The 20,407-nt window shown below is 44.0% G+C and overlaps 1 protein-coding gene across 2 annotated transcripts in view; it reads left to right on the top strand.

Moving 5' to 3' along the window:
* The window catches only part of LOC141105712 (C-X-C chemokine receptor type 6-like), a 46,926-nt gene extending 27,368 nt beyond the window's left edge, over nt 1–19,558 (top strand). Inside the window, exons 1-2 of one of the 2 annotated variants that reach the window (XM_073595771.1) lie at nt 10,819–11,192; nt 15,698–19,558. In XM_073595771.1, the coding sequence (XP_073451872.1) occupies nt 15,698–16,693 (996 nt within the window). In that variant the 5' untranslated portion in view covers nt 10,819–11,192 and the 3' untranslated portion in view covers nt 16,694–19,558. Of the gene's footprint in view, nt 1–10,818; nt 11,193–15,697 lie in introns of those variants that run through there. The other variant, XM_073595770.1, reaches the window with a different exon arrangement.
* Nucleotides 19,559–20,407: the final 849 nt, after the last annotated feature.

The raw sequence follows: 20,407 nt of genomic DNA, 5'->3' as shown, positions 1-20,407 counted from the left end.
TAATATCTTGGATTGTGGTGGACTGATCCGTCAACTTCTCCTTTGCCCAGTCGTGGAGTTGTGCACAGAACTCCACTCCTGAGGTGTAGGAAGTGGCACTTGTCAGGCAGGCATCATTGAAGGCCGTCTGCATGACTGGCCAAAAGACATGTCCTGCTTTGATTTGGCATAGGCTGATCAAGTCTCTCCAGGCAGCTGAGTAAGTTTCTTGTATCTGCACTATCCTGTGGTAGAAGGGAATTGGCTGCTTCTCTGGGTCAGGCAGACTTGTCACTAAGGCCGCTGCTTGTGATAGAGTAAAAGCGACATACATCACTGGTGCCCCTTCTGGTAACCGAGGCTGTTGTTGGGGCGGGGGCTGGCAAGAAGCACTGTTCCTTACGGTTGCCAGCATGTGTTTGAGATCCTTTCGGAACTGAGAGTCTGGAGCCGGATTGGGGGTTAAATCAGTGGGTGGCCTTGCTGCCTGCTGTCGGGCTTCCCACTCAGATGCTTCTTCATCATTAACATATCCGGCTTGGGAATGTGATGCTCCCGTATTGGGGAAGACAGGTGTGTGGTATGAACCATCTTGGTTTAAACAGGGAGGGCTGGGTACAGGCTGTTTAAGCTTACTGGGTGTACCAAGATGGCCGCCGGCAGGAAGTGCACTGGACTGGGTAGAAAGTGAAGGCATGGGTGCACTAAGATGGCCGCCGGGCTGAGTTGTCACAGTGGGTTGTGCTTGGGTGGTGAGAAAGGAGTGGTTGTTAGACGGAGGGCAGTGCTGTCCCTCCCCTCCTTTGTTTCAAGTTCCAACATATCATCAGCTCTGTGATACACATACATAATACAATCGCCATCTTTCTTAACTTCCTTTATTCAATTTTCTTCATCACACAGGATTTTTCTCCCTGTCGCTTCAGCAACATAACTTTCGCCACTTCTTTCAACTTTGTTAACTATTTCAACATCTTCTTTGCAATATCACTTTCTTTTCTCCCGTACAACCAAGGGGTTAATATTTTTCTCAGCGTTCTTATCAGCAAATTCCTTCGGTGGGGGCTCATAAGACTAATGTACGGTTAATCTCAGAACAAGAACAAACACATCAGGGGTAGTGAGGAGCAACGGCCCGCGACCCAACAGATCCCCCGGGCAGCCCTCCTTCTCTGACTTTCACCAGTCCCCACCCCCTCTCATGTATAGCAAACAATAAACCACAAATACACTCACGACAGGACATTACACCTGCCACTCTTCGAACTGCAAAATTTCAGCAGGCTAAAATAACCACAAGGGCAGACCACCCTGCAAAAATAAACCCGTTTATAGACGCTTGCTACAAGGGAAACAATCTCATCTCAGAGGCCGAAAGCTCATCTGGAGATGAGACTACCCATTCACACATGTAGCACCCTTAGACTGCTGAGTTTCGTAGCCCAAAGAATGGCAGACAGTGAACAAAAAATACAGTCAGCAGAAACTCATTGGCAGGTTCGTTAAAACAACCTCAGGCGAGGAATTACCTGCCTCTAAGACAGTCTCAGCATACCGACAGAATCCAGCCGTCAACCGAAAGATAAGAGAGTCGTACAGTGGTAAGAATATAAATCAAACTCACCGGTACTGTTAGGGCTGCGCAAACCCCGTCTCATCAATCAGTTAACGCCCGAATGCTTATCGCGGTACGGCTTCGACTGTAGCCTGAGGTCCCGGGTTTCGGCACCATCTGTTATGGTAATGATTAAGAGCTCCAATCGAGCCCAAGGTTATCTGCTGCTGTCTCTAATTTGAAAAGTGTTGATATGCATGCATATAAAAGTAAACACTCTGAGACACGCTCAGCGCTATTACTTGTTTCACTTCTAATTTATTCAAGGCGGTGTTAATGTTTTATACACACAAATACGTCATTGCTATGTTAGTCTAATAGGTACATCTCATTGGTTAAGAAGATAAAGAAGATGGAGAATTTTCATAACGAGGTCTGGCTGATCTTTGGTTTTATCTTGTTCCGCGTTCTTCTGATGTGTGGGATGTAGGGGGTACCCGCCATCTTGAGAAAATATAGGAACAGAGCAAACCTGTATACTTATATAATGAGTAAGGAGAAAAATATGTATGCACATAAGAAAATAGACATTTTCAGATTACTATTATTATCTACATCACATTCCTTCACATAACAGCTTCAACTCTTCTGGGAAGGCTGTCCACAAGGTTTAGGAGTGTGTCTATGGGAACATTTGACCATTCTTCCAGAAGCGCATTTGTGAGGTTAGGCACTGATGTTGAATGAGAAGGCCTGGCTCGCAGTCTCCGTCTAATTCATCCCAAAGGTGTTCTATCAGGTTGACATCAGGACTCTGTGCAGGCCAGTCAAGTTCCTCCACCCCATACTCACTTATCCATGTCTTTATGGACCTTGCTTTGTGCACTGGTCCAAATCATTTGGTGGAGGGGGGATTATGGCGTGGGGTTGTTTTTCAGGGGTTGGGCTTGGCCTCTTAGTTCCAGTGAAGGGAACTCTTAAGGCGTCAGCATACCAAGACATTTTGGACAATTTCATGCTCCCAACTTTGTGGGAACAGTTTGGGGATGGCCCCTTCCTGTTACAACATGACTGTGCACTGGTGCACAAAGCAAGGTCCATAAAGACATGGATGAATTTGGGGTGGAGGAACGTGACTGGCCTGCACAGAGTCCTGACCTTAACTCGATAGAACACCTTTAGGATGAATTAGAGTGGAGACTGCAAACCAGGCCTTCTTGTCCAACATCAGCGCCTGACCCCACAAATGCGCTTCTTTGCCCAACTTATTTTCCAGTTCCGGATAGACCTGATAACGGTAAACACTTCTTTCACATGTTTTCCACTGCCTGTGACCCCCCAATGGGCCACTAGCAGTCAATCTGCTGATAGCCTGAATATTTACTGCTGCTCAGGGGCTCTGGGGTTCAGCAAAATTACATCCTGCAGCAAGAAGAGGGGGTGGCTGGAGAGAGGGGGCAGCGCCCGTGTGCCCTAATGGACGCACCGCCACTGCGCATAAGCATTGATGAGACCTAAAGTATATACCACACCAAACCTAAATTAGACGGTAAAATGGAAAAGTGTATCAAATATGTACTGTAATTTTCAATTCTTGGTGTCAATCCATAACAGCACACACGTGGTAGTATGGTGCCATGTTGGCCCCTAGAAAAAGGTGTTTGTAACTCTCCCTCTTCTATTAATAAAAGTCACTTTTTTTGCTGTCTGTGGCCCTGTTGGACAAATATACCTCTTATATTACCAATATCAGAAGTGGACTATGTGGATGTGCCCCAATGCCCAGCTTCTGCACCTGATCAATTCAGCAATGAGCCGACCTGAACAACGAGAGAATCTAAGAATACAGCTAAGTATATCTATAGAATTCTGAATGTGGAAAATGATCACTAAATGTCAATCAGGGAAAATTATCCTTAGATGAGATGGCAGAGTTCTTCACCCCTGAAATGTGGATGTAAGGTTGGATTTGGGTGGGTGAGGTTGACACAAAGCACCGTCATGTCTTTCTCTGAACTTCTAGAGCAGCCTTTCTCAACCTTTTTTCCCCAGAGGAACCCTTGAAATAATTTTCAGGTTCTAGGGAGGCCTTGGTACAATTAGTCTATCAAGGGTCATTGGGAAAATGTGGTGGTGATAAATAGGAACAATGCCCCCCCCCCCACAGTAATTGCAAGAATGACTCCCTTGCAGGCATCCTGCTGGTTCAGCCAAGTGGCATTGGACTTGAAACTGTGCAGGCACCATCAGATAGGTGGTCATTTAGCCACAGATCAAGAAACCCTTAGCCACCCCTAAAGGAACCTTAGTTGAGAATGGCTCTTCCATAGAATGAAATGAGGCAGACCTGTTATTGTGCAGCAGATAACTAGATAGAAATAAAAGGGAATTCAAGTAATGACCAGTAGGATGGTCAGGCATCAAATTTTGACACCAGCTCCTGTGATATTAGACAGGATTCATGATACTTTTTGATTTGAATATTGGACATATATTGTTACATAGATAGCATGGTCCATAAAGACATAGAGGAATGTGACTGGCCTGCACAGAGTCCTGACCTTAACCCGATAGAACACCTTTAGGATGAATTTGAGTGGAGACTGCAAACCAGTCCTTCTTGTCCAACATCAGTGCCTGACCCCACAAATATTCTTCTGGAAGAATGATCAAACATTCCCATAGACACATGGACCAACTCAATATTAAACCCTATGGACTAAGACTGGGATGCCATTAAATTTCATGTAAAGGCAGGTGTCCCAATACTTTTGGTAATATCGTGTATTTCAGACTCTAGGAGAAATTTCTTTCCCATAACATGAGTGTTGCTTTTGCTACAGTACATAGAAAAATAGGGAATGATGGGTTTTATCAAGGGCTATAATTCTTTTTATTAGTAGAGCAACCCTTGTATGTTTACGGAGAGTATTTTGGAAAAGGGTTTAGAAAAGTCCAAAGACTCAGACCAAAACTTTTTTGTTGAATACATTTTTATTGAAAAGTGTAGCTCAAAAATACAAATAAAAAAACGTTGTATTACAACAACTTCAGCATAAATGTTGAAAGCAGTAGATATCACAGAGAATCATAAGCAATTTTAAGTTTTAAGTTTTACTTACCTGAGCCCTGGAACTTGACCCACGGGGACGCGCTGTCTCTCTGCCCGGGGTTCTCGGCTCCTGATTGGATAGATTGATAGCAGCGCAGCCAATGGCTCCCGCTGCTGTCAATCAAATCCAATGATGCGGCACCGGGGAGTGGGGCCGAGTCCTGCATTCGGTGGCTATGGATGCCAAATGCTGGACTCGGGAGCGTGCCCGCAAGGTAATCCCCCGGTAGATCACTTCTCCTAGGCAGTTATGTGATGTGGGGAGGAGCCACGAGAGCCGCCGGGGGACCCCAGAAGAGTAGGTTCGGGGCCACTTTGTGCAAAACGAGCTGCACAGTGGAGGTAAGTATGATATGTTTGTTATTTAAAAAAAAAAAAAAAAACTAACCCTTATGCCACGTACACACGATCGGAATTTCCGTCAGAAAAAACTTGGATGTTTTTTCGACGGAATTCCGCTCAAACTTGCCTTGCATACACACGGTCACACAAAAGTTCTCTGAACTCTCGACCGTCAAGAACGCAGTGACGTACAACACTGCGACGAGCCGAGAAAATTAAGTTCAATGCTTCCGAGCATGCGTCAAATTGTTTCTGAGTTTCTGAGCATGCGTGATTTTTTGCGCGTCCGAATTGCATACAGACGAATGCATTTTCTGATAGGAACTTTTCCCGACCGAAAAATAGAGAACATGCTTTCAATCTTTTGCTGGCTGGAATTCCGCCAGCAAAAGACCGATGGAGCATACACACGGTCGCATTTTCCGACAAAAAGCTCTCATCTGAGTTTTGCTGGCGGCATTTCCGATTGTGTGTACGCGGCATAATCACTTTAAGTTGGGTTGTAACAGCCATTAGAACAAGTAAATATCAGTGCTTAAAGTGGAAGTAAAGGCAAAACCTAACTAACTCTAAACCCACTCTCAGCCCCATGCTAAGCCTAATCTATCTAGCCCTGTAAAGAAAGAATTACTATACCTACCAATTCTGCAGCCACTCCGGTCCAGTCCTAGGCTGAGCTGTCAGCGGCGGCTTCAGTGCGTAGGTGAGGCAGCCAACAAGGGAAGACCCATAGTAAGTCTATAGGTGATGTCACTTCCCAGGCATTTCCAAGCAAGCTTTCTCCTGCACACAGAGGGCGCTGCTAGAGACCGGACTGGAGCGACCTCAGAATAGGTAAGTTATAAGTATAGCAATTTTTTTCCTTACAGGGCTAGATAGATTAGGCCTAGAAAAAGTGCCTGAGACTAGTCTTATGCCCAATGGCGTCCCTAGGGGGGCCAGAGGGGGCCCTGACCCCCCCAACATTATGCTGTGCCCCACCATGTGCCCCTCAATTAAAAAAAAAAATTTTTTTTACAAAAAGGCAATGTCTTTTTGTTTGCATTCGTAGCGGATGCGCCACATCTTACTCAGGCCGCCGCTGGAGTAACACAATCTCTATTGAGAGGGAGAGCGTCCCCAGTCAGCTCCTGCGGGTGATTCCTCCCCCCTCCCTCTGCTCGCTGACACTGCATAATGCGAGCGCTCACACAACCACGGCCGCCCGATCTGCTCCTTCCCCTGCATCCTCATTGGCAGGGAGAAGAGCGAGTTGCAGGAAGGACTCCACCAGGACTCTCAGTTACTGAAAAAATAGACTGATTTCTCCCATCCTCAGGACAGGAGAACCAGCCAGTAAATTCCAAGAGATGCCAGACCAGCGCTGTCAATAGCAGGGGCAGGACAGCAAGAGGAGGCTGGGGAACCCCACAGTGGCAGAACACCAGGGCCCGGTGGCAAGACAACCTTTGCAACCCTGCAACCTTTCTGCCATCCTGGGGGGCCCCAATACAGTAGGAAGGGAGGTCACTGCAGAACATGTGAAAGGGCCCGTTATATATATTATATATATATAATTGCATTTTATAGTTGCCCCCCTACTTTTGTCCCTGTCCCTCCATGTGCCCCCCCTAAATATGAAATCTGGGAGACGCCACTGCTTATGCCCCGTACACACGATCGGACTTTCCGACAACAAAACCGTGGAATTTTGTTCGAAGATTGTTGGCTCCAACTTGTCTTGCATACACACGGTCACACAAATGTTGACCAACAATTACGAGCGTAGTGACGTACAAGACGTACGATGAGCTGATTAAAAGGAAGTTCAATAGTCATGCGCCACCCTTTGGGCTCCTTCTGCTAATGCTGTGTTTGGTTAGAATTGATTCCGAGCATGCGTGTCTGTACTTTGGACTTTTGTCCGACGAACTTGTGTACACACGATCGGAAAGTCCAACAACACACATTTGTTGGCGGAAAATTTGAGAACACGCTGGCCAACATTTGGCGGAAAGTCCGGCAACAAATGTCCGATGGAGAATACAGACGGTCGGACTTTCCGCCAACTAGCTCACATCCAACATTTGTTGCCCGAAAGTCCGATCGTGTGTAAGGAGGATTAGGCTCCCTTCACACTTGTACGACTGCAACTTTGGTGCAGCTTTGATGCAACTGTGGATGGGTGCAACTTGGTTACGACTTTGGCTTGGACCAGTAATGGACAACTGTTGCACAACTGTTGCGTTGTATAACATTCAGGTATGACTTTTATGCAACTTTTGAGGGTTAACATTGTTTATGGCCCTGAAGTTGCATGAAAGTTGGACCAAAGTAGAGCATGAACTACTTTGAAGTTGCTGCAACTTTAAGTCACACGTATATAAATGGTTATCATTTTGATGTCCAAAGTTGCATGACAAGCCGCACAAGTGTGAATGGAGCCTTATGCCGCGTACACACGGTCGGACTTTTCGGCTACAAAAGTCCGACAGCCCGTCCGACAGACTTTCGACTGACTTTTGGCGGACTTTTGGCGGACTTGCGGCAGACTTTCTAACGAACAGACTTGTCTACACACGATCACACAAAAGTCCGACGGATGCGTACTTGATGAGGTACACCGGACTAAAATAAGAACGTTGATAGCCAGTAGCCAATAGCTGCCCTAGCGTGGGTTTTTGTCCGTCGGACTAGCATACAGACGAGCGGATTTCTGGGTCCGGCGTAGATACGACGTAAAGATTTGAAGCATGTTTCAAATCTAAAGTCCGTCAGATTTGCGGCTGGAAAAGTCAGCTCAAAGTCCGGGGAAGCCCACACACGATCGGATTGTCAGCCGTATTTTGTCCGTCGGCGTCCGTCTGACTTTTGTAGACGAAAAGACCGACCGTGTGTACGCGGCATTAGAGATAGTTAGGTCTTGCCTTTACTTCCACTTAAGGTATAATCTGATATTGTTAGATGTGCCTAAGCAGTATCCTAAAAAGTTTACCTTTTGTCTTGAACTCCACTGAAAAATAGCAGTGCACTTCCGGGAGTGTGAGTGTGCCTAGGCACTCCGGTGTCTTTAGCTTTATAGCTGTGTATCTGCTATGTGACTTTAAGGCACCACTGTTTCTGGCTGCTAGTATCAGGAAGTTTTAGGTGAGATTTGGTGGTGTCACTACTGTGCTGTTTGCTGTTCTCCTTGCTGGAGGCTCTGATATGAAGAAGCAAAACCCCACCTCTACCAAGGCTGCATCTACACAGAATATGCCACTCAATATCTTTTCCTCCAGAGCTCTTTATTTTGGTGTTAGCAATACAAGTGCATTTTTATTATTGCCACCCAGGTACCACCCTCCTTCCTTCCTACCAATGAAGGCTTGATCCCAAGGATTTTGATCTATCTGCCCCTCGACATTTCACCCCTCAGCCTACTGTACAGTCTCCTCTGTGCAGCTTCACCTATCAGATCAGTGTACACAGAGCCGAGGAGCCGGAGCTACACAGATCTGATAGGCAGCAGGGGGGGACAGAAGATGCCTCTGGAAGCCCCAGAATAAAAAAACTCCTTACAGTTGCAGCGTCTGGATCTGGGTCACCTATCATCAGGTGTGGGGAACATGCCCTGGGTGCCGGCGCTAGCACACAGCCGGTGGAGGAAGTAATATAGAAAACTTCGTCTACTGCCTTCAGTGTTTACTGACAACCTGGAAAGGAGAGGGCTGCTATAGGTGGTGGAACGCCGTTCCACCCCGTTCCGGCTGAAAAAAAGCCCTGAATACAATGCAGATGTACTTCTCCATATGAGTTCACATCTGGTGTCAAATGTGGTCACTTCATCCAGATCATATATAATCAAAACCAGCCATTCTAAACAGAAAAATCTTATAATGTACGTGACAGACCCAACCAGGACAAAGGCTTTTGGAGGGGACTGCAAGCTAGCCTCTTGCCTACTGACTATGGATCCTTGCTTTTAAGGGAACACTACTCTTTGGGAGGTGTGTACCTGGGGGACCCTTGGATTGGTCTTGCTTCGGATTCAAGTCCATGTTTCCCCAAAATACACAGACTCTGGGAACTGGAGGACCCATGTACATATTTAGGGTCTCGAGGCCCTAACCAGCAATGACTGCTTTAGATTGTGATACTCAGAGCAGATGTTAATATCATCAGCTCAAAGCAACCTGCTTCTGGGGCCTCCTGATATAATCTGTTTAGGGTGTTTTTTTTTTTTATGTGTTAAGTGTCTTTTTCCCATTTTGTGCATTCCCATTGTTAAAGTGTTTTTAACACTACATTTTGATTTTCTTCCAGCCTCCCTATTTGTAGCTTCCATCCTGCACTGTATAAGTGTTTGTTAAAATCGATGCCTCTAAATACCTTTTGCTGATGTATCTTCAGGGCGGTCACATGACTCACAGCTGCTCTGACACTCCAATCCAGGGCTACAGCAGGAGGAGCTGAGTTCTCCCTCTGACATCAGCCAAGAGTCACATGACCACCGAGCTGGCCGCTCGGCTCCTCCTGCTGTAGTCCTGGATTGGAGTATCAGAGTCGGGAGTCACGTGATCGGCCTGAAGATACATCCGAAAAATGTATTTAGAGGCTTTGTTTCTAATAAACACTTATACGGTGCAGGATTGCAGCTTAAAAGAGAGGGGCTGGCAGCAAACTTTTAGTATTTTACTAACAGCAGCGGGGGGCGGAGACAGAGACACAGACTCCAGAGCTGACAGGCAGGGAGGGGAGGGGGCAAAGTACAGAGCTGGCACAACAGATGAGGCATGTAAACTGACCACGGTGTCAGGGCTCAGCAGCCATGATAAACCGTGGTCAGTTTACAAGGGGGAGGGCAGAAACTGGCAGGATCCTGTGATGTCCCCCCACTGTGTGTGCGAGCCGTGTCCTCCGCCGGATCTATCGCAGTGCCGAGCTCCGTTCCCTGCGAGCGTTGCGATGCACGGCGACGGAGAATGGCGCCAAATTCAAAAAGTAAAAAACACACAATATATACAGTACACTGTAATCTTATAGATTACATTACTGTATCAAATTATTTCACGTCCCTTTTGTCCCTAGTGGTTTGTCCAGTGCCCTGCATGCAGTTTTATATTATAAATACTGTTCTTTCTGTCTGGAAACTGGAGATTGTCCATAGCAACCAAAAAGTGTCCCTTTACATCAAAAGCAGTTTTAGACCAGATAGAAAACAGCGATAATAAATTTGAATAACTCGCAGAATTGAGCAATAGTGATTTGTGGGGAAATCCTTCATCAAACACTGAAAGTAATGACAGCTACAATTCTGCAACTGAGCAAATTTCAGTGTTTTTGATTTGGATACATTATTGAATAATTTATATTATTATTATATTATTATTTGTTATAATTATTTATAGTTATTTATTATATAATAATTTTTGATATCGTGTTTCAAACTTTAGCATACCTGGGATGTCTACTAGACTCTTGTTTGGACAGACTTAAGTGTGTTATTCCTAAGAATTACAGACCTATAATATAAAACGCCAAATTTCCATGCAAAAATTGCACCGCTTTGAGCATCAAAAATCTGAAATAATCATACAGCCAGGGAGGATAACATTTTCCCAGTTTCATATTGTCTTCTGTAAGCTATCCCAGCATGTCCACACTCTCTGACTCTTATTTCCACTTTTAGGTGTGCAGTTTCTCACAGTCCTCTCTAGCATTACATATATTGAACATTATGTAATGTACTTTGGTGAAGTCAGGGGGCCGCATTTAAGGCCCCCTTTAGCTTATAAGTTGACAATCACTGTTTTAAACATTCTATTAACAAGGTTTTCAGTTCCCGAAATAGTGCAAGTCAAATTACTGATTTCAACCCTTGGCCGGCACAAAAAGGGACCTCTGTACAGATTAAGCAAAAGAAGTCGATTAACATGGTAACAGGTACAAAGGTCATGTCTTAAAACAAAAATGAGTAAACACCCTATAATTACTGTAAAAGTGGGACCTAGTGGCCAGAGAAAGGGGAAGGAAATGGGAAGGAAACGTCCTTACTCATCTTCCTTTTTATGTGTTTTGTGGTTTTTTAGTTGAAGATGCAGAGGTAGAGGTAACACCTGCTGTAGGACACGTGATATATAACCTCTTGTGTTTTGATTCAGTAAGAGAATGCAGAAATTAAGAAAAGTAAGGGTCTTTGATGCTTCGGAGCTCATCAACAGGGCCTTAAATTAGGAATTAGAGGTAGGCTGAATGAAGAAAATTAAGAAAAGAAATGTGGACATTGTGGTAAGATTGGGCTGTGTCATCTACCTCCACAATCCTAAGTGTGTTTGAGGTTATGTTCCTCTGTGTATTTGTACCAACTTTTTTGACCCTTGCATTAGCATCTCAGTGTTTCTTCTTTTCACCCAGCATTGGGCTTGATTTACTAAAGGCTGTTCACTTTGAAAAGGAATTTTCCATAAGCCTAATGAATGCGGTGAAAATACCCAATCATTTGCAAGAAAGGTGGAAAAAAAAAACAGTAATTTTGCTTGCACGTTGCTGTATGATGAAAATTCCCTTGCAAAGACAATTGGAATTTCCACATTGTAATGGTTTATAGTATTATATGAAAAAAAAAAAAAATTCAAAGGATCTTAAAAAAAAGATTAAGCTGTGTAAGCCTTTAAGACTATCTTTTAGATATGAAAATTCTTCTATAATCTAAATTTGAGCAGAGCTGAGTTTGACTGTAACTGGTTTAACCCTTTGGTGCCTCTGAACTGGCCTTTTTTGCGTAAGGCTGCAATCGTCAGGAGCATTTCATTTGTGTTTTTTGGTGGTAGATTATGATAGTGGTAAGAAATATACAGCTAACTTAATAAAGAAAATGGAAATAATCCATTACCATTTACCAATGAAAGCCCAATCTGTCCTTAAAAAACACAGTATAATCCACCTGGATGCACAAAGTAGTTGTGATGATATGTACAGTTTTTTTTTTTTTAAAGATGCACAAAAGATGACAAAAGTAAAACAGCAAGCGGCTGGTGTGCCAAGAAACAATATAGTCAGCAGGGTAAAAACATGCAAATAGGACTGGGAAAGGTTGACATGTGAAGTCAATACAGATTATGAAACAACTGGCAAAATACAGTCTAACAATAAATAATTATAATGATCAGCACCAAGCCTTGGCAATGTGGCAATGTGCATCAATTTTTGTTCTTGAAAAAGATTATAAAATGAGAAGAGGGGTGGATGGGGGGGGGGGGGGTTAAAGGAAAAAGTGATGGGGGCGAAAAACGGGGTGGGGGGTGGGGGGGCGAGAGGCTGCAGGTAGTGCCCAGGTGCCCACACACCATTCGTTTTAAGATCAACATAAGATGGTTTGATAGGTACAGTTTTACTAACGCATGTCAAACTTGCAAAATTGTGCTTAGGTTTAGATTTGTTTTACCCCTTAAACTGCCATCTTCTCAACGGGGGAGGTTGTGTATATTTGGGAAAAAAATGTCGTTTAAGTGTATGGCTGATTTAAATTCTGGTATTTGACAATATTGTATCTTAAAATGATGGAATTTAATAATTGCATCTCACATAATGTATGTTACCTGGGAAGTTGAATGATGATCTAATAATAACAGAATAGGCAATCCGGAAATAAATGTGTGCAGCTCTAGATCTATACTAGAGGTCCCTTGGTTGTGCATGTACCAGATAGGGCAACAATAATATTTTAGGGTCTTTAAATCTAATACAATACTATTATCAATGCTTATCACAAGTATGATTGTTTAAAGTTTGTAGCATCCCATCACTGTAATTTCCACTGAATGGTTTGACCTGCAGGTAACTATGGAGAAACTAGGTTCATTTGCTCTATCAAAACTGACCCTAGTATGTGTATGCATGTATGTGAGATCAGGATCTTAGATTGCAAGCTCCTTGAGGTCAGGGACTGATGTTAATATATAATATGCAAAGTGCTGTGTAAAATTTCAATGTTATATATAGACCTGTGACCTGTTTAAAGTAGAACTAAAGGCAAAACTTTTATTTTTTTAGTTTTGGATAGAGTGAAGAGGGATTAGAACACTTGTCAGTTTTTATTGCTGTCTGTGTGCCGGTTAAGGAAATTCACCCTATTTCTTCTGTTAACCATTATCATTGCAAGTGAAAGTAAAAGAAAATCCCAAATTTTCGAATGTCCCCAGAAAAGTAATAGAGGGGAAATCTTCCAATGGGAACACTAGTTCTGGTGACTTGGGGGTCCCCAGGAAATTCTCTTAATTTTCAGTGATTTCCTTTCACTTACTATCTGGCTATGGGCATGGAAGTGAAGGGAAATCTCCGCAAATGAACACAGATTGCGAAAAAAAAAAATCTGACGGGTTATAACCTTTCTTTGCTCTATCCAAATGAAAAAAAAAAAAGTTTTGCCCATAGTTTACTTTAAATATAATATAAATGAAGGTAAGCGAAATAATGAAAAAGCTAGGGTTCCTCCTAAGGTTGCTAGGGGTTTAGTGAGCAATTGCAAATTGATCTCCTACCTACACTGACCACCAATGCTAGGAGGGACATCTACGCTGGCCACTAATGACAATTTTGTGACCGCCCCCTCCCCCCCGCCGCGGGAGACGGACCAGAGGGTGGCGATCAGTGGCTTTACCTTAGGCTGCTCCTCGCTCCAGCTTGTCGTGGGAAGTGCCGGCCATTGCTTCTCCTCCCGGCCGAACAGGAAGTGGAACCTGAGACTCGATTGGCCGGGAGTCCTAAGACTCCCGGCCAATCGGGTCTCAGGACCCGCTTCCTGATTGGCCGGGAGGAGAAGCAGGAAGACATTAGCGAATATTAATTCGCTAATGTCACACATCTGGGTGGGCTTCCGGCTCTAACTTACGTGCTTCAAAAAAAAAAAAACCCATTGAAATCCATACGTCTGGTGCCTTGCATGTAGATTAGGGGCCAGCGCATGGATTGGGGTGCAGCGCCTCTGTGCTCCTAATGGAGCGGCCGCCACTGTAGCTCAGTATGAAGGAAGGTGTCCCCTGTGACCGCATATCCATGTCATCCCAAAGTACAATGGTAAGTGGTAACCTCAGCCTGGACTCCGGCCAGGCCGTGCCCCCAAGACTCCAAGGGGGAGACAATTTTACCATCTATGTTACTTTTCTGTTAACCTCCCTGGCGGTATGATTATTTCAGATTTTAGGTGCTGAAAGCGGTACAATTATTTTGCATGGAAATTTGGCGTTTTATATTGTAGGCCCGTAATTCTTAGGAATAATTCACTTAAAGTGGAGGGCCACCCTAAAATAAAAAATTGCATGAAAAATCGTAAAAAAAAAAACAAAAAAAAAAAAAAAAAACATTTTTTAAACTTACCTGAACCCTTGTTGCTAGGCAGTCTTCCTAATCTGCCTCTTCCTATTTGGCGGCGTGTCCTGCTCCTCGGTGAGTGGCCCCGTTGCCTTCTGGGAACTGTGTGTGTTCCCAGAAAACCACGGGGCCATTCACAGAGCGCCGCGCCGCTCGCGCGTGCGCAGTGGGAAACTGGCAGTGAAGCCGCAAGGCTCCACTGCCTGTTTCCCTTAGTTAGGATGGCGGTGCCGGGACCCGAGAGCCGAGGGACGGGCCGGCCTCAGGCGGCCGACATCGCGGGCACCCAGGACAGGTAAGTGTACTTATTTAAAGTCAGCAGCTACAGTGTTTGTAGCTGCTGACTTTTACATTTTTTTTTTCCCAGGCCGGAACCCCCTTTAAATCTGTCCAAACAAGAGTCTAGTAGATATCCCAGGCATGAGAAAGTTTAAAAAACGAAATCATAAATTATAATATAATAAATAACGATAAATAATTATACCAAATAATAATATAATAATAATAAAAATTATTCAATAATGTAATCAAATCAAAAACACTGAAATTTGCTGCAGAATTGTCGCTGTCATTACTTTTCAGTGTTTGATGACGGATCTCCCCACAAAGCACTATCGCTCAATTCTGCGAGTGATTCTAATTTATTATCGCTGTTTTCTAGCTGGTCTAAAACCACTTTTGATGTAAAAGGACGGTTTTGGTTGCTATGGACAATCTCCAGTTTCCAGGCAGAAAGAACAGTTTTTATAATATAAAACTGCATGCAGGGCACTGGGAAGACCACTAGGGACAAAGGGGATGTGAAATTATTTGATACAGTACTATAATCTGTAAGATTACAGTACACTGTATCTATACTGTGTGTTTTACTTTTTGAATTTGGCGCCGAACTCCGTCCCTGTGCGTCGCAACGCTCGCAGGGATTGGAGCTTGGCACTGTGAATCGAGCGAGACACGGCGGCTTGCAGATCACAGCGGGGAGACATCGCAGGATCCAGGGGACCAAGTAAGTAACCTCTACATGGATCCTGCGATGCGATCCCGAGTCTGGCTCGGGGTTACCGCTTTTGGTAATGAAAATCCACCCCCGAGCCAGACTCAGGAATACCGCCAGGGGGGTTAATATTACTCATTTAAATTCAAGATGATTACTAAAGATGTTGTTGTACAGAGCAAGAGGAAGTATAAAATGATTGGCCTATGGTGGCCAACGTGCCGGGCATGTCATAATATTTATTCTTAAAGGGTAACTCCACTTTTGTGGGGAAAAAAAATTAGCAAACAAAAATATTTCATATACAATTGCGATACAAGTCAAATTGTATTTGAACGCTATTAACACTTGTAATGCTCTAACATTATTTTCTGTTAATTTTTAGATGACGTCCCAAAACGTCACTACAATGACAATGACAACAACTGATTACAACAATGTGCTTCACCCTATCTATAACGTCTACCTCCCGATCATGTACATTATCACCTGTGTGGCTGGCCTGCTGGGCAACACGCTGGTCATTGTCGTGTTTGTCTTCTATGAAAAGAAAAATACGCTAACAGAGGCATTTTTCCTTAATCTGGCTGTGGCCGATATTTTGTTTCTTTATTCGTTTCCATTTCTCTTCTATCAGCTGCACTACAACAAATGGATCTTCGGAGACATCACGTGTAAAGTGGTTTTTGGGATGTACAGGGTGAACCTCTTCACATCAATGCTCACCCTCACCGCCATTACCTTTGACCGCTTTGTCTCTATTGTTAAAGGGGTGAAAGCGCAGAAATACCAACAACGCAAACACAAGTGGGGTGCTGCGATGTGTGCCTTCATCTGGGTGATCGCTTTGCTCCTAGCTGTCCCGCAGTTTAAATACTTAAAGGATGATTATGGCTACTGCATGGAAGACTATGAAGATATGAAGAAGCTGAGGATAACCGTCTATTCAATCCAGCTGGTTGTTGGCTTTTTCCTGCCATTATCGACCATGGTGATCTGTTACGGTTTTATTCTGAACACTTTGATTCGTTCTAAGAGTTTACAGAAGAAAAAATCCATCCGAATCATCCTGGCACTGGTGGTGGTTTTCATGGTCACCCAGCTGCCCTTTAATGTGACTCTTCTGATCTTTACAATAAAGGACGACCACCAGTTATTGGAAGTCCTGGCAGTACTGGAAAGTGTGGCATATCTTCATGCCTGCTTGAACCCAATCTTATATTTCTTTGTTGGCAGCAAATTTAGAAACAGCTTTTGGAAGATGCTGAGCGGTTTCAGATTGGTGAAAGGACGGGAAGAGCCAAGCCGTGGAAACGAGGGAAGTTCAAAAGTTGTTTCTGGTTCTACTCATGTGGAGGCTTTCAGCCTCGTGCAGATTTAGAGGAGAGAAAGAGTGACTTGATTCTGAGCTTTCAAGCTTCTTTTGTTATCACTTTATAATGTAAAGTGATGCGCAGACTGTTGGCGCTATATAAATCCTGTATAATAACAATATTTACCGCCATTCGTGCTGCATGGATCTGCCCTAGCCCCTACTCACTGGCATTGCTGAAACACAGATATCCCCCACTCCTGATTACCACCATCACCGCACATATCCTAATCACCAGCTCATTACTACCATTGCCTCCTGATCAGCATATCTGCACCACTCCCTCATTACAACCATCAAGGCCACACAGATCCTTCCCACCCCCCACCCCCACAATCCGTTTCCACTAATATCAAAGACAAGGTCTCTATTACAAGTTCAAACCAGTCCTTATACATTATTCCTTTCGGTAGTTAGTGACTGAACATATTCCCTGTGTGACCGGGCATTGTACGTAACAACTTTTGCTCTGTAAGTCACAAGAATCAGCTCCACCATGTTTTACACATATTCCCTACAGTCCTGGCACTCATGCCTTCCTCCCCAATGAGGAATAGGCAAAGTTTGTTAACAGGCTCCCTGCATTGGCACCTTTTTCATTTTCTTTTATTCATTTTTATTCATGTGTATGTCACTCCGCGCTAATATATGTGTTTTTATTTACTTGGATTGTAGGGTGTGGGTCTTTGGGCCTACCCTGTAGTCTAGGGGGAGGATGTGTGGCCCTTAGATTCCTTCCTCGCCTGCCTTGTGGGGGGGGGTTCTCTCTTCAGGATAGCCCCTCACCTAGTATCCCTTGGCCTGATCATGACGAAGGGGGGTCTGCTGGGCCTTTTGGCTAGATGGACCTAGATGTGTCTTGTGCCCAGGGGGGAAGGTCAGGGAAGAATCTTCCTCTTCCTAGGACACACCTTAAAGTGGCTGTAAACCCCAGAAATATGAACAAAGAATATCCTTCTGTAGTGTGTATTTGTCTCAATTAAGATCACAAAGTGTCATTTCTGTCTGCCGCTTCAATCTTCTGCTGGCGGCATGAATCACTTCTGACAAGTTTTCCTGACACCAAGAGAAAAAAGGTGACAGGGGAGGGAGCACCAGCTGGTTGACAGCCTCAGCTCTGTTCCTGTGTGCTGTGTGAAGGGGGTGTGTGTCCCTTCCCTCCAATCAGCTCTCAGAGTTCTTCTCACTGAGCTCTGCAGAGTGTAACTTTAGCACTTTAGCCTCACTTTTTTTTCTGACAGCTCAGAAAAACTCTATAAATGATGGACTTTGAATGGCTCTAGATGAGAGTGTGCTGTGGTTAAACAGGTACAACTTATGTAGGAGGATTTTTTTGCATCTCTGTGTATCACCTGGGGACAATCACTTCACTGGATATATGTACTATATGTATATGTATTTACAACCACTTTAAAGTGATACTATAGACTTGTTTTTTTTTTTTAAAGTAACAAACATGTTATACTTACCTGTTCTGTGCAGTGGTTATGCACAGAGCAGCCCAGATCCTCCTCTTCTCGGGTCCCTCGCCCCCATAGCAATCACCCGAGCCGAGCCGCTGCTCTGTGTGTCCATTCAGACATGGAGCCGCGGCTCGGCCCCACCCCCATTCTCTCTCCTCATTGGCTCGCTGACTTTGATTGACAGCAGTGGGAGCCAATGGCGCCCGCTGTGTGTCTCAGCCAGTGAAGAGGGAGAGTCCCAGACAGCCGAGTCTCTCATGCAAGATCACTGGATTGACATGGGGCTCAGGTAAGTATTAAAGGGTTGTCTGCTGCATAGAATGCATTAAGATAAAAAAAACCTTCTGCCTTGAGAACCACTTTAATTTCACTTTTTTTAATATGTTCATATACACTTTTTTGGTTCACTTTGGTGTTTTGTTTTTGCGCATCACACCACGGGATCAGAATAAATTTTACCTTCGAATCGCATTGGGCATCTACTGTGGGAGCCAAAACTCCAGTAATGGAAAGGACAATCACCCATTAAAAGTCTGTAGTTCAGGTGCTTGTCTCAAAACAGATGTTGCCAGTGGTGATTTTGCCCCTTTAGAATGTCAATTTATTTGAGGCTTGGTCAGTAGGTCCCCAGAAGTGGGAAGGCTCGGGACACACAAGTGCTGGGGTTGTAGGGGATACACACAATACATGGTGGAGCTGATATTCCTGTAAGTTACAGAGCAAAACTGGTATGTCAGATGCCCAGGTCACACAGGAAATGTGTTTGATCTTTGACTGCATAAATGAATAAGGTATAAATAAAGCCTGGATTTGAACATGTAAGAGAGAAATTGTTTGTGACAGCAGTGGAAATGGAGTGTAGTTGAAGTCTGACACTGTGACTGTGGTTGATGGAGAAAAGAAACACTGTCCTCTCAAAATGTATGTTAAAGTGATTGTAAATGATCACCTTGCAGAACAACCCATTAAGTTTTTAAATAGAAATGAATGGCAAAACATTTTTGTGATCACATTCCCTCTGTTCTCAGCTGCATAAAAGCTGGGGGAGGAGAAGCAGCAGCACGCTGAGCTTCCCAGTGAATGGCTGTGCAGTGGGAGCTTGCCAGGACAAGTCTGATCATTGGAGGAGAGTACACTGACTTCCCAGCATAGCTAGAGAGCTATCAGTTATTAATAGGAAAGCAGAGGGACTGGCAGGAACACCAGGGCTTTCACATAAAGGAAGCAATACAAAGAGAACAGGATGCTTTCTCCCACAAGTACATTGTACAGCAGGCACATATTAGGAATATGAAGTGTTGGGGTAACATACGCTTTAACTCTGTCCAGATGGTAATATGATTTTGCTGGCAGCTCCAGATAGGTAATAAATCTGCTTCTTTTCTACCAAATAAACTCATTTATCAAATAATGATTGATCTGTGTCGTTATTTTCCTCTTACTACACACAAACTGAAAGGAGATATGATAATGAGACCTAATATGGGAGAAGAGAAGACAAAGAGTACCATGATGGGAGGAGACAGGATAATGTGAACCTTAACGGGAGGAGATAAGATAATGTGCACCATGATGGAAGAAGGTATGTTGAGCACAATGATGGGAAGAGCTACGATAATAATCACCATGATGGGAGAAGGTATGTTGAGCACAATGGTAGGAAGAGATAAGATAATGATCATCATGATGGGAGAAGGTATGTTGAGCACAATGATGGGAAGAGATAAGATAATGATCACCATGATGGGAGAAGGTATGTTGAGCACAATGATGGGAAGAGCTACGATAATAATCACCATGATGGGAGAAGGTATGTTGAGCACAATGATGGGAAGAGATAAGATAATGATCACCATGATGGAAGAAGGAATGTTGAGCACAATGATGGGAAGAGATAAGATAATGATCACCGTGATGGGAGAAGGTATGTTGAGCACAATGATGGGAAGAGATAAGATAATGATCACCATGATGAGAGAAGGTATGTTGAACACAATGATAGGAAGAGATAAGATAATGATCACCATGATGGGAGAAGGTATGTTGAGCACAATGATGGGAAGAGATAAGATAATGATCACCATGATGAGAGAAGGTATGTTGAGCACAATGGTAGGAAGAGATAAGAAAATGATCACCATGATGGAAGAAGGAATGTTAAGCACAATGATGGGTAGAGATAAGATAATGTGCACCATGATGGGAGAAGGTATGTTGAGCACAATGATGGGTAGAGATAAGATAATGATCACCATGATGG

Source organism: Aquarana catesbeiana, linkage group LG08 (assembly GCF_042186555.1).
Source record: "Aquarana catesbeiana isolate 2022-GZ linkage group LG08, ASM4218655v1, whole genome shotgun sequence".
Taxonomy (NCBI): domain Eukaryota; kingdom Metazoa; phylum Chordata; class Amphibia; order Anura; family Ranidae; genus Aquarana; species Aquarana catesbeiana.
The sequence above is the reverse complement of the archived record's forward strand: the minus strand, read 5'-3'. Positions and strand labels throughout refer to the sequence as shown.